At 32.7% G+C, this 14,883-nt stretch overlaps 1 protein-coding gene and 1 pseudogene across 1 annotated transcript; both read right to left on the bottom strand.

The window, feature by feature from the left end:
• Positions 1-3,166: 3,166 nt before the first annotated feature.
• Positions 3,167-3,906, bottom strand: LOC143590279 (uncharacterized; annotated as a pseudogene).
• Positions 3,907-13,598: 9,692 nt separating this feature from the next.
• On the bottom strand, positions 13,599-14,087 carry LOC143590286 (RING-H2 finger protein ATL52-like). Its single transcript, XM_077070812.1, has one exon. It carries the CDS (start codon positions 14,085-14,087, stop codon positions 13,599-13,601), a length of 489 nt encoding a protein of 162 aa, XP_076926927.1.
• Positions 14,088-14,883: the final 796 nt, after the last annotated feature.

Here is a 14,883-nt window from a genome sequence, read left to right as displayed (position 1 = left end):
AAATTTTAAAACATACAAAAGTTGAGTAAAGATGAGGGGGCAATGTTGTAACTTTTTTCATGTATATTTTCTAATGGACAAGTTTGTCCCTATCTTACATGCTATAGAAGATGTAACTTAAGCTTTACAAGTTGTGAATTACTTAAAATGTAGGTGTTTTAATTTGCTCATGTTTCATGCATTATATATAGTATAGATAATTGGTTTGTTTTACTTTTATTCAGTTTTGTCTAGTGTGTTGTATTGTTATTGCATTGATTATGAATGAAATTAGAAAAATCCCCAAATTCGCTCTTTGTTCTTTCCTCCATAGTTTTCCACCATTTTCTACTGTAACCCTATCAGTGTAATTGATTCATGTGTTGATTCGACGAACGGTTTATAGTATGTCGCCCGATAGACTCTTATACACCGGTATGCCTACATCCAACCCTACCAATAGTTTTGATATGCATGGAATTTTATTGAATACTTAAGTCCTTAATGAACGAACCAATGGAAGAACTCAAAAGAATAGCATGTCGTACGTCTGGATCATATTAGATAGCTACACTTTATCATTAATATAAATTGTTGTCCTCGTTATATATTTTTAGTTCTTGTATTCCCGGTATGTAAATTGTTTGTGTATATATAGACTTCTCTTTGATTTTAGGAGAGTCAAAGAGTTACAGGTTAATAGATCATGTACCCAAACAAAGCAACGTGTAAGGCGTGACCTCGAGAGGAAGTAATACAGCCGGTGCGCATAAACACCTAAAAGGGACCCACTAGACCAACAGCCTATGCTAGAAGACATTCTCTAGGGACCACACGTAACTAATTCTGACACATATTCCTCTTGAAAGGGGCCAGTCTAATTGACTAATTCAACCCGAAACAAAATGCCTTATTCTCACGTTGAAGAGTGGTCAGAGAATAGACCCTTTTCCTCCAACAAGCTATGACGTTTTGTTTAGCACGAAATTCAAGTTCAGTCATAATCAATATTATCGTCGATCGCCCAAGAGGTACTTGAATCCAGTAACCTAAAGATTCTGATTCTTGTATCTTCAATTGGCGCCATCCGTGCTCGACATTAAGTTAATCACGTGTTTCTTTAAAACAATTCTTCACGTGTTTATTTAACTATTTCTTGGAAAAGCTTTATATCAATAATGTTATAAAAAATTACAAATGGATCATATACATTATTTCCATGTCCTAACTCTGTCATTGCAAAGCAACTATTGAATTCATAAGTTTTGGATAGCTTCAACCTCTTAACGTGATGGCGCTTTGTGCCCATGAACATCGTTTCAAAGTCATAACAAGAAGAAACTACATACATACCATAAAAGAACTGGCCACCAAATGTAATCCAGAGATAGTGATCAAAAACACCAACAATGATAGCAGGAGTAAAAATTCGAAAGCTCGGCTTCTGGCCTCTTTCTAGTGAGTCTACCCACCGAACACTCCTCATTCTCTTAAGGTACACAATTCTTCTCATCGTCATTTCTCTTTAGTGCTCCATTGACCGGTTAAAATCCGGTGAAATAAACACTTTTACATCTCTTTCTTTTGGGTAAAACAAGTGGCCTTGTATCATTAGACTGAAAATATGTAAATATAGTCAATTTCCTCCATGCTCTCTTCGTCTAGGAGCTTACGAAGCGATTTGTATAAAAACAATGGACGATTTATAGGAGATCTGTGGCGGGTCGAATTGTGGTGGTTCTTGAGACGCTCGGTTAAGACTTTGGTCTGGAAGTTGACCTATAGATGATGTATGAATAAGGTTCATAGTAATTGTATAAGTATTAATGGCACTGCGCTGAAGGAGTATCAAGAGGCTTGGACTGCTGATGCGGAGGATGCCAGTAGGCTTCTTCGGCTTAGCCGCCAGCTCAGCGTCATCGGACGAAGACAAGTCTGGTGATCGGGCAAGGCTTACGCCTACTTATTATGTAGTGAATGCCATATTAGAGAAGGGAAATGGCGTTGATATATAAAGATTACATTCATTTAGTTTTGATAGATAATACATAAATTTTATATTTTATTTATAAGCGGTTGGGCTATACTGATGCCCAACACTTCTACAAATAGGGAATCGTGCGTCGACTAAAACGGATGCGTTTACGCTTCTTTGTAGCCTAAGCACAATGGGTGCACCTGGCCTCCTAACATAATCATACTCTTTTGGTTCATTGAGGATACATGTACCAGATTGATGTTTTCCTATGCCGGTCAACAGCATCCATATTTAATGGGTCCAATTTATCCCATGACTATTTTTTAAAATGAAATTTCTCCGCTTATTACTATTACGATTACTAATAAGTATAAAACACAACTTTGGTGCCGGAAAGCTTTTTTGGGCCGTTTTGCGATACATTATTGACAATTTTTTTTCTTTTAACTATGGTATCGCAACAAACGTAATGATAACCAACCTAATGTCAATTTTATTTTTGTTACGGTACCGTAATGAACATGATAGACTCCTATCAAATTCGTGTCGACTCACCGTGTTTTATTTTAAGTCCAGTATCGCAACGAACATTGTGAATACCGTCTGAATCACATATTTTTGTTGAGGCGTCTTAATGAACATGATGAAAACCGTCCGAATTCGCATCGACTTACCACATCAACGCCTAAAACAGACAACGCTTAGGTTTTGTTGTGGCGCGCCTGGGTTTTACCAACCTGCCTGGCACAACGCGCCGGTAATACCACTAGTTTTATATAATTCTTTAGTCAACAAAAAGTTATATATAATCCAAACCAATATTCACCATGATCCAAAATTGCCATCACTTCCTTTTCAACTTGGATATTACAATTAACTGAGTACACCAAAAGTGTAACAAAATATACCTTTCTAATATCTAAATAGTTACATGTGTGTATCTATGTATTGGTAAAAGTTAATCAATGTGGATTATACTTTTCAAGCAATTAATATTGATTAATCATTGACATGATTTATAACTAACAAGACTGATCAAAAGTTCAAAACATATCTTCTAGGCTTAACATACTTGATATTATATCCAACAAAAAGAAATTATCATCAAACCAAAAATATAGGTAACAGTTGTGTTTTTCACTTTTCAAATGGTTAGACCCCTAATCTTCAAATGATAAACAAGAAATCAATCAAGTACCTTCCTAGCTATTAAAACCGACCGAACTCATTCATCATTTGTTGTTGCGGACGAACCGCAGAACCTTCTTGTTCTTGATCTCTTTGCTGCTTTAATCTCTCCATATTTTGCAAAGACTCAAAGTACTTGAACACACCATTATTTTGCATGTAATCCAACATAGAACCATTATTATTATTATTATTATTCCCATCAGCATTATTATTCTCACCATTCCATGATCCTATCAACCGTTGTTGTGCGCCTTTATTGTTATACAATACCATATATTGCATAACCGGAACTTGACGAATATTATTATTATTATTATTATTATTATTATTACTAAGATTATTATGATAATGCAAATTGGCTAAATGATGTTGAGTTTTATAAAACTTGATTCTTCACAAACCCTTTGGAACTCGCCTAACGGACCCAACACCGGATCACTCACCCGACAATTCGCTTCCCAGACGAGCGAATCCACCGCCTTTTTAGCGTCTTCGGTATTCAACCCCTTAACCATTTTAGTCACATTACTAACTCCAAAAACCCTATGAACGGCTTGAAACTCTTGGGTTTTTTCAGCAGGAAAAAACGGAGCCGAGATACAATTTTGGGTACACTTCTTTCGTTGGTGGCGGCATGATGCGCATGCCGGAAGTCCAGCGGTGGTTGTGGACGGTGGAGATGATGGTGATGGTGTGGTGTCAAGAACCGTAGTTGTGGAGTCAGAGGTTGAACTAGTATGGCTAGTCTGCATCTTATTATTATTGTTGGCCTGTGAGTTTATCAACAAATCAAGAAACCAATTAAAGAATATTAATTGAATGATTAATATGTATGTAAACTATATAAAAAGGATGTTTCTTGAATCTTGAATAATAATAATAAGATGGAAAAAGAGAAGTAGACATACCGGTAAATGTTAAGTTTTTCGTGGTGGTGAACCGGTGATGGTTACGGTGGTTGATGACGGTGGTGTAGGGTTGCAGTTGAATCTTGATTATAGACGGTTTAGGGTTTTTATGGGTGTGTGCAGGTAGTTCACATGAACACGATAGAAGGAGGGTGTGAAGTTGAATATTATATACGAAACAAATCACTTTACCTCCTTAGGTTTTAGCAATGGCAATCTTGAGTCGAAATATTCTCTTTTTCGTGTTTGTCAAGAATAAACGAAAAGGGTAATATCTATTTGACTCATTGAAGTCAAGAGAATGTATGTTTGGGCAGCCTTTTATTAAAATGTCCAATCTAAAAATCGTTGATCACTTGACTTTCTAATCATTACCTCGATGAAGTTATAGTAGAAGCCAAAATATAGTCTTGTACGAAGCCAAAATATAAATGTCTTAAGCCAAATTACAATCTCATTAGATGCCGAAATTTTGTAAGACGTCAACATAATATCGTTGAACCGATGGTTTTTGAACAACTGGCGGAATCTGGTTGACTAAAATTCACAGTCGAGTGAGTTAATGATTAAAAGTTAGTGACATGATTTAGCATGGTTATTTTAGAATAAACGAAGGGGTAATGACCAAAATGTCGATTTAACTAATCGATGCCAAGAGAGTAAGAGAGTGTTCATTTAACCAACATAATATTATTAAAATGTCCAATCTAAAACTCGTCGACCCGTTGACTTATAATCATTAAGTCGACAAGGTTATAGCAAACCAGAGTCCGTCAATTATACAAATGATCTCGTCGTAAGTCAAAATAATATTGTCAGAATGAAAAATAATCTTTTCAGAAGCCAAAATATAGTCTTGTAGGAAGCCAAAATATAATCTTGTCATAAGCCAAATTATAATCTCATCGGACACAGAATTTTTTTGTGAGACGTCAACATAATATCGTTGAACCGATGGTTTTTGAACAACTGACAGAATCTGGTTAACTAAATTTCACGTCGAGTGAGTTAACGATTAAAAGTTAGTGACATGATTTAGCATGGTTATTTTAGAAAAAAAGTTGGTTAAATGGATATTCTCTTGATGTTGGTTAGTTAAAGGACATTTTAATCAATATCCCCATCCAAATTAAAAGTTTAAAGGAGGCAAAATAGAAAGAGTAGGGGGTGACGTGGATTACATAGGATGTTCGATATGGCATAGGAAACTAAATCCGGGGGTAGATGTTCTCTAAATTTTGCAATGATATGCGTGATGTTAACGACCCTATCCTTAAATGCCACGTGGCCATTTTTATAAAATTGTGTGTATTTGATTTTATTGTGCATTAATATAAAATATTTACTTTCAAAAAATTTGGATTTCCGGTTAAGAAACTTTTATAAAAGCTAAGAGCTCATCATTAAAAATATATGTATTTTTTCAAAAGTAAGTGTATTTGATAAGAGGAAAGTTTTTACAAAATATGTGAGCTATGTGCCTATGTTAGAATTTAAAGTTTTTAGATGGCACAATTATTAAAAGAATATAAGTTGTATCTAATGACCGTACGTGAAAACTCACGAACAATTATGTAATATTCACAAACGAATTTTCCTTGGTAGACCCCATGAGATGACCAACGAAACTACCACGGACAATCCCATTTCACAAGTTCGTTTGTTGTGATTGCCAAACTTTCCGGAAAAGGGAGAAGATAGAGATTTTGGGGAAGAGAGCGAGGAAGGGGTTGGGTGGGTGATTTTTTTTTTATTTTTTTGAATAGTGAACTTCTTTTTTTATTCCTTTTTGTCTATAGGACTTGAACTTAAGACCTTCAATTCCCCCTAAACCTAGATGTTTAAAGACTTTGTTTTTGTCAATTTGTCAATAGACCCCATTGGTGGGTGATATTACATAAATATGAAATTTCTTTTTTTTTAGTGAAATCTAGTATGTGAATTTACTATGCATAAAAAAATGAGTTAAATATGTAGCTATTCGAGTATGTTTCAATTCTCATATGGGACCATTAGCATTAGTTATTTTGCATACCAATCTGCTTAAAACATAATTTTAACTTGACAGAATTACAAATTTTGTCCTTTAAAAAAAGCCAAAAACCGGTTCGTGTCCTTTTCTAAGTTTCCTTGCAGGCGGTGTCCTTTAAACTTTTTTTTTCTACACGTTATGTCCTTTACGCTAACTGGGTTAGAAAAACTCAGTTAAGTATGACATGTGCCAGACATGTGATGGGCATTTTTGTCTTTTCGTCTACTGATAGTTATTTATAATTAAAAAATAAATTAATATATTATAACAAAAATAAATAATAGATATTAAATATATACTCTCTCTCTCTCTTCCCGTCTTCTTTCTCTCTCTCTACTCTCTCCCTCCCTCTCACTACACCAACACCACCACTGCCTAACCTCAACTGTAAGTTGATTAACCTCAACTGTTCCGAAGACTCCAGCTTCCTCTATCGACTCCCTCTGAGCGGCTTCAACGATCGACTCATCGGATTCCCAGCCTCCCTTGGGGAACAGCATTCCTTTGCCTTTCCTTTGAGCAGTGATGACAAGAACCTCTAATGCGTCTTCTAACTTCAGATGATTGATGCTTGATTCTTCATATTTTTAACATGTAAAGGTTCATTAACAGCCTTCAATTTCACCTAATTTGTTAATTAGGGCAGGAATGAATGAAGGTATGAATCCGAATTTGGGGGAAACCAGAAACGAATAACAAAAGACAAAATGATGGATTGAGGAGTGGTGTGGACTGACCCAATGACTTGACGTTAGCCGTGATTGTAACGCTGCAACTGACGGCCTCTACGAGCAACCATTGAAACAATGTTTTTCAATTCCATATTTTTAGTTATTGTTATTTTAATTTTAAATTAACAGCAGAAGCAGAAGAAGACGGAAGATGGAGATGCAGTTGAGGATGGAATGAATTGAAATGAAGAAGATGAACACGATCTGGGTGTGGTGTGATGCTTCAATATATTAGAATATTGATTTTATTGATTTGATTTGTGAGAGGGGATTTGTGGGTTTCTGGGTTTCTGGGCGTCAGAACGAGGGGAGTCGACGTCGGAGATGGGAGTCGGCGTCGGAGATGGAGCGGTGGTTGGTGGCAGACCTGTGGTGGCGGTGGTGATGGTGTTTGAGGTCTGCAAGAATGGTGATGGTGATGGTGGTCTGCAAGAAGAAGAAAAAGTAGAAGAAGAAGAAGAAGTTGCTGGTAGACAAAAAGACAAAAATGCCCTCACATGCGTCTCACGTGAGGGCATTTAACTGAATTTTTCTAACCCAGTTTGCGTAAAGGACATAACGTGTAGAAAAAAAAAGTTTAAAGGACACCGCCTGCAAGGAAAGGACACGAACCGTAATTTGGCTTTTTTTAAAGGACAAAATTTGTAATTGGGTCTTTTAACTTTCACAATAAATATTTAATTTATAAAATATAAAATAATGTTATGAATAGTTATTATGGTTATCAACACCTAAAATAGATTTGGCTTCTTCTCCAACTTTTCTCATCCCTATATAATATTCTATTGTATCTCATTGTATAACACACCTTATTAATAATATCTCTCCCTTTTCTCCATATATCTCTTTGTCATATTACTTGGTTATTAGGCTTGTTTCACAATACGTTATCAGCATGAAAGTACTTTTTGATTATAGCCATGATATTAACGATGGAGTGTAGATGGTGAATTCACGGGTGATGCATCTTCAACTTCAAAATCATATCTTCCACCTTCAAGGTAATTCTTTAGCCACTTATGTGTGATTAATAATGTATGTCTTTTTCGTATTCTAAATTTTCAGTAAATATTGTATTGATATATGATATGAAAGTAAAAAAAAAAAGGCATCATTATCAACAAAGGAAAACAAATTTTATATTTACTTTGGCTTTGTATTCTGATAAACTTCAAGGTCAGATTTTAATATTCTTTATTATCAAGAAAAACCATGTATCTTGACTTTTAATATTAAGATTTGATTGATCAAACGAAATCAAGTCATGAAATTCTAGGCATTAATCCCAATAATTAACTAAATTCATATTTAGAAAATTGCGAATTATTAGATTTGATTAAATTGTTATTTTAAAGGTTTATTTAATATAATTGATTTGATACAATATATAATATTTGCATACATATGTTAGTTGTTCTATAAAATAATAAAATTTTAATTTATTGATAAATATTTCACATAGCCTCGTCTTCCTACTTTTCGAGGCGTTGGACCAAAAGGACTATTAGATCTCACTATTATTGGTACATCATTAGGTTCTAAAGTGCACTCGAATAAATATATACATTTGAATAATTAACTTGTTTTTACAAATTTCTGGAAATAATATACTAAATAATCGTTGTTCATGATATATATATATATACTTTCTATTTATGATTGAATCGGTTTCATATATTGTGTTGATAAAGATTGTTGATGAATGATTTTATTTATTTTTATAATATGTAATTTATTTTAGGACAAAATTTCCTTATAAATAGTAGACTATCTGAAAATCAAATCATCTTATACAACATATACATTATTTTATTGATTTAAGCTACTCTTATGTTTGTTTATTTATTTTGGGTCTAAGTGTTCAACACTTGGAAGATGAACATAATTTCGATTCTATAGATTTGATTAAATATTTTGACATATCAAGCATATATATTGAGTCAGATCTATTATTTTAAAAGTTTATCATCTCTTCGTATAACCCTTAAAAGCTATATCTAGCTTTTCATGAACGATTTTAATAATTCTTTTTGTAAAATATGATTTTGACTAATTATTTATTAAAAAATCAAAAGAATTTGATGTGGTAGACGTTGAAATTATTTTGATAGCTAAGTTATATATTAATATGTAACATGCTTACATGTGATGAAATTTGCTCATGACAAGTGTAATTGAAATACTATGAATTCTAGTTCATGTTATTTATCATTTTTATAGAAGTTTCCATCATAAACAAAAACGTTTAATATAATAACAGTTATATATATCTTTATTACATAAATGTTTGAATATAATTATTTAAATTATATCTCAATTTTGTAAAGATTATATGTAACTGGTCACAGGTTCCAATTTTTTATATTTTTTTTATGGTTAATTTAGTTATTTTAGCATGTGGTTAAAAATATGAATATATTGTGACCAATGAAAGATAGTATGTTATTAGATTCCATTATAACTTGTTTTATATGACATCGTATATTATATAACTTTTAGATATTATGTGTTCTATATGCTATCATATATGTAGTATCTAATACATCATACAAAACCAAAGTTATGGTTTATTATCATTATCAAGAAAGAATATATATATTCTTACATACGACACCTGAAGTGTTACTCTCTAAATCTCATTATCAGTTCGTTAAATGTCATAAGATTTAAGATCAATAAAATTATGACTCGAACATTGAATATTTCTTAATGATGTTATGTGAAGAGAATAGTATTATAAAAGAAAATTAGTAACTTGAAATATGCTCCCGAAGTAGCAATATAGTTAAAAGAGTATGAAGGTTTGGTGTAATTTGTATATCTCTTTGTCCAAGAACTTAAGGATAAACCACGAAATTGGTTTATATCTACTCCATTCCATGAAGTGAATGTGACTATATGGTGATCTTTGTGAAGTTAGTGATCATGGACATAATTAAGAAGGTTATAATGATGAGATCAACTAATTAGAATTGTAATAATGATATGGACCACCCACAGTGATAAATTAAGGGAATGACTAATGAGAATTTTATGTGGACATATTGTAAGTGATACAACATGATATTTTGAAGTTATACTACATTCTCTCGAATCTTACGTTTTGTATTACATGCATTCAAGTAATACATATACGATAATAAACTAAACGTTTATGGATCATAATTTTTTAAGTAGTTGGCATGACCGGTTAGACCACACCGGGCCAATGATATGAAATTTATTGAAGAACCAAAAGATTCTTCCTCATAATAATACATGCAATATTGCTCTCAAGAGAAATTATTTATCTACCAACTAAAAAAGGGTGTGAATCCCTAAATGTTATGGAATGAGAAAAGGATACACATGTCCTAACATGATACCATTTAGTGTTTTGAAAATCGATGCATCGTCTAAATGGTTATCAAGTTTAAATTTGCATGATTTATGGCTTAGCTAATAAGATAGCAAGTATATTATTCCATATTTACATATTAATTTTTAGTTATAATAATGAAATCGATTCCCAAGTTGTTAATAATTATTGGGATAATTCTTGAACTCCATATGTATATGTTCATAGATAAATTTCTTTTGTTGTTAGACAATTATTGAACATCTACAATTGATTTCAAAGCAAGTGATCATAAGAGCAACAATTCATGTTTACATTTGGGTACATGTATCACATACAGTATCATTACTTCACATCAAGCCAATAAGTTATAATAATTACTCCCCATTAAAGTTGGTTTTAGTCACGAATCATTTATTTATCATATAATATTTGGTGTGCGTAATATATTGAAATTAGTCCACCACAACACACAAAGATAAGACCACTAAGGAAGTTGGGAATTTATGTCGGGTATTAAATTTTATCTATGATTAAATACTTAGAGCCATTAGTGAGATATATGTTTATGGCTCATCGGTGTTCACTTTAGTGAATCAACATTCCCAACATTAGGGGGGGATATAAAGCAGTTGGAAAACGAATTTAGTTGGAATGAATTATCACTGATCCTCAAACTAAATTATATGAACTAAAAGTTTAAAGGATAATTCATGTATAAAGATTAACGAATCATCTACCAGACGATTCACTGACCAAAAGAGAGTGTCTAACTAAGACACCTATACGAACTGCTAATGCTCCAATTAATAAATGTCCCAAAAGGACAAACATGTATTGATAATAAGTCTAATGCACGCTTGTAGCGCGGTAGATTGATCGGTTCCAAAGGTAAAATTTCCTCGAAAATTGGAGCAAGTAATAAAGATGGTCAAGTGGAGGTGCAGTAAAAGTTCTCTTGAAAGAGATTAGACATGATGGTTCTTGAAGAACCTTAGGTACCTGAAAACAAAGAGCTCTCAATAATTATAGTGTATCATGTCTACAAGATATATGGAATCGAAATAAATTCGACATCGCTATACTTTTTATATATGTATAATTAGCACTTGAAATGATGATGATGAGTATCAAGATTTTAAATCTGCCTATAAAAAAGGATTGGCCAAATCGGAAAGATGCAAACATGGCAGAGTTGAATTCTCTAAAACAAAATGGAAAGTTTTTGGACCAGTAGTCCGTACAACTAAAGTTGTAAAATGTGTTAGATACAAACAGGTCTTGTATATGAGTTATGAAAATTAAATCAAGTGAAATAAGCCAAAATTGGTGGCACAAGGAATTTGCAAAGACCCATGATTGATTAATAGGAGACGAATTCTCCAATGGTGGAATCAATGACTTTCCAATAATTGAATAGTCTGGTAATACAAATAGAGAATTGATACGCATTTAATAAATATTGTTATTCAGTTGATACTGAAAGTTTATAAGAACATCTATGAAGGATTTCAACTATCAAATCATGTAAAGTAAGTTCTCGAGAACATAATGATTGTTATATATAGAGTCATATTTTTGAATACTTTACGATTATTGAATTTGTTGAACATAAATGGAACTCCTGATGTAGTTGAATACTTAAAATGTTAATTGATACATCTTAATGATGGAATTCGTGCATCAATAAGCATACACATAGAAGAGAATGTACATGATGAGTACAATATCTAAATAAACAAAGAAATTGTACAATATGGAATTTTGGTATGTGATACAAAATGATGTCTTAGTGAGCAAGTTTATGCAGCAAAAATCCTAGAAAAGTGAATGTGTATGCATAATTTGTCAAGTTGAAAAGAAGTCCATTATAGATTGGTAAATGCATCGATGGACTAAATTATTCGGATTGAGCTTGGCACAAATCAAGAGATATTTAGATAAATAGGGAGTTAAGTTGAATATAATTAACCATACTTTTATCAAAATTTCACTTTTAATGTTCATTATAATCACAGTTTATAGTGATGATGTACACATCACCGAGAGAAACTTATGAGCTTTTAAAGAGAAAATTCATTTGAAAGACTTTGACACGGTGTTATTATTACTCGACTTATAGTTTGAGTATATGTGTAATTATATGTTTATAAATCCATCAAAGTGCATCTAGAAAATGCTGAGACATTTTACCATGGACAAATTTAATCCTTTTAGCACATTATTAAGGGATGTCTAACAATGTCTCTATATCATTTCCTATCTGAATATGAAATATTATTGGTTCAAAAATACCATAATTAAATGCATATGTGCATTACGTCATACTGTTAGCTATATATGATTACTATTTTCTTTATTTATATTTATCGGCATGTGCCCTGCTAGAAGACATCAAAATGGGTTAAAACATATATTTCAGGTATGAAAGGTATGCTTTTATAATTCACTAACCCATCAAAACAAGTTTGGTTAGTCTTGTTGATGCAGAGAAACGCAACAGGATCATAGTGTTTACTATATGAAGTAATAAAAGTTTTAACGTGAAGATCATGCAACATTGTTCAACTTCAAGATTCGCATGTCATGGGACCAAGACGCAAATGATTGAGTACAAAAGTTACGAAGCTTTCACATAAGATTTTTACTTACTATTTTAATTGATATATAAATCAGGGGGAGACAATACGCGCTGCACTCTTTTTTCCTTAGCTATGGTTTTATCCCAATGGGTTTTCCTAGCATGGTTTTTAATGATGCAGCATCCCGAAGCATATGAAGTTGATAACCAAGGGGGAGTGTTATGAATGATAGTTATTATGGTTATCAACACCTAAAATAGATTTGGCTTCTTCTCCAAGTTTTCTCATCCCTATATAGTATTCTATTGTATCTCATTGTATAACACACCTTATTAGTAATATCTCTCGATTTTCTCCATACATCTCTTTGTCATATTACTTGGATATTAGGCTTGTTTCACAATAAATAAACAGTATTTACTAAGATATATTATTCATAAATTAACAATTTAACATCTCTATTAACATGTTTCCATTATTCACTTTCCTAATATCATTTTAAATATATTTTTATAAACGATAATTATTCTAATCTATCATATTTATTTCGATACTTCAGATTTTTTTTTCATCTAATTATAAGATTAAGGCAGTTTCCCCATTAGTGTCTAAGACTTCATGGTCACCCAATCACTCCATTGAGCTAAAAAAAAGATAGTGTTTTAGTTGAATAGTTGATAACATATTGTAATCGATATAGTGTTACATACATTTATCACTCATAGAAAAATCTCTTGTAGGAGATTTACTTATAAAACATGTACATAGTTACCTGATTTAGTGTAACATACACAAAAAACCATGTTCTACAATTTTATGTCAAACCATTCTTTGTATACAAATATTCAAATTCCGAACATTTACTCAACGGGTCTAGAAGTCAAAATAGATATAAGAACATCATGTGTCCGAGGTATAGCGTTAGCCTGACAAAGAGGGCAACTATCATGTGAAAAAAGCCACATATCAATACATGAAACATGAAACACATGTGCACATTCCGGCATTATTCTAACCTCTTCATTTTCCTCAAACTCCCCCAAACAAACCACACATGTCCCCTCCTTAAACTCTTTTGAGTACTTATGAACGGCTAACAAAGTCGACGAGCCACTTGAGCCCGAGTCACTAGTGGTAACGGGTAGTCTTGTGTTGGATTCACGTGCAACCCGAATTCTTGGACTATGGTTCATATTTGGCGGTCTGGATGGCTCGGTCATGGTGTGGGGCCCACTACGAAGACAGTTAATGGTTATGCAACGGATTAAAGCGACTAAAATCGCGCCAGAGACGACCCCGAGAACCCCGACTAGGAGTGGATCAACACTATGGTGATGTGAGTTGCCCATTGTAATGGTGAGGTGATTTGATTATTATTGAAATTGATTGAATATGTTTATACTTTATATATCCATGTATAGTGGGACCCAAGTTTCGGTTGACGTTGATGTCAGGGTGTATTTGCAAGACTTTCATTGCAAATTTGGAGCCAAGTTAATAAAGGGTTAAAAAAATGTGTTATTATATGTATAAAATGTGTGATGAGCGTAGTATTTTATTGGTTAGTTCATTCGCGGCGGTACGGCATCGATCAATGGATATATATATGTTGTAACAAAAGTACTAGAAACGTGTATTTATAACGATAAAAAAAATAATAAGAGTGTTTTAAGTTATAATATCATTAATATACTATATTTTTTCGTATTTTGAACATACAACTTTTTATAAATTTCTTTTAAAAAGTTACACAAGGTATTTCAGATTGGTTTGCAACAAATCGAGTTGGCTTGATTTATAAACAAGCCAATTTCTAACGAGTTTTTTTGTCACGGGCTATTTGAATAACTTAGACGCAGTATGGGGCAATAGTTAGTATTAGTTGTTAAGCTAAAATTGGTATACAACCTAAATATTATATAAAAAATTTGTGAAGTGGTGAGTTACAAATAATTTAAAAAAAATAAGAAGAAAAAACTACTTAAAAAAATGAGTTATCCACAACTATTGTCATAGTTCCAATTGCATCATTAGTTTTCATATGATCCATACATCAATGCTAAATGCTGTCGGATGTTAAGCCCACAGAGTTAAACCCACATGACAAGTGAGGTGGCATCGTTAAGTGGCGTTATACACCGCTTC

This window comes from Bidens hawaiensis, unplaced genomic scaffold, assembly GCF_021521415.1.
Source record: "Bidens hawaiensis isolate Kalapana, Puna unplaced genomic scaffold, B.hawaiensis_p1.1 tig00038378_1, whole genome shotgun sequence".
NCBI classification, from domain to species: domain Eukaryota; kingdom Viridiplantae; phylum Streptophyta; class Magnoliopsida; order Asterales; family Asteraceae; genus Bidens; species Bidens hawaiensis.
This window is presented reverse-complemented; position numbering and strand designations above follow the sequence as displayed.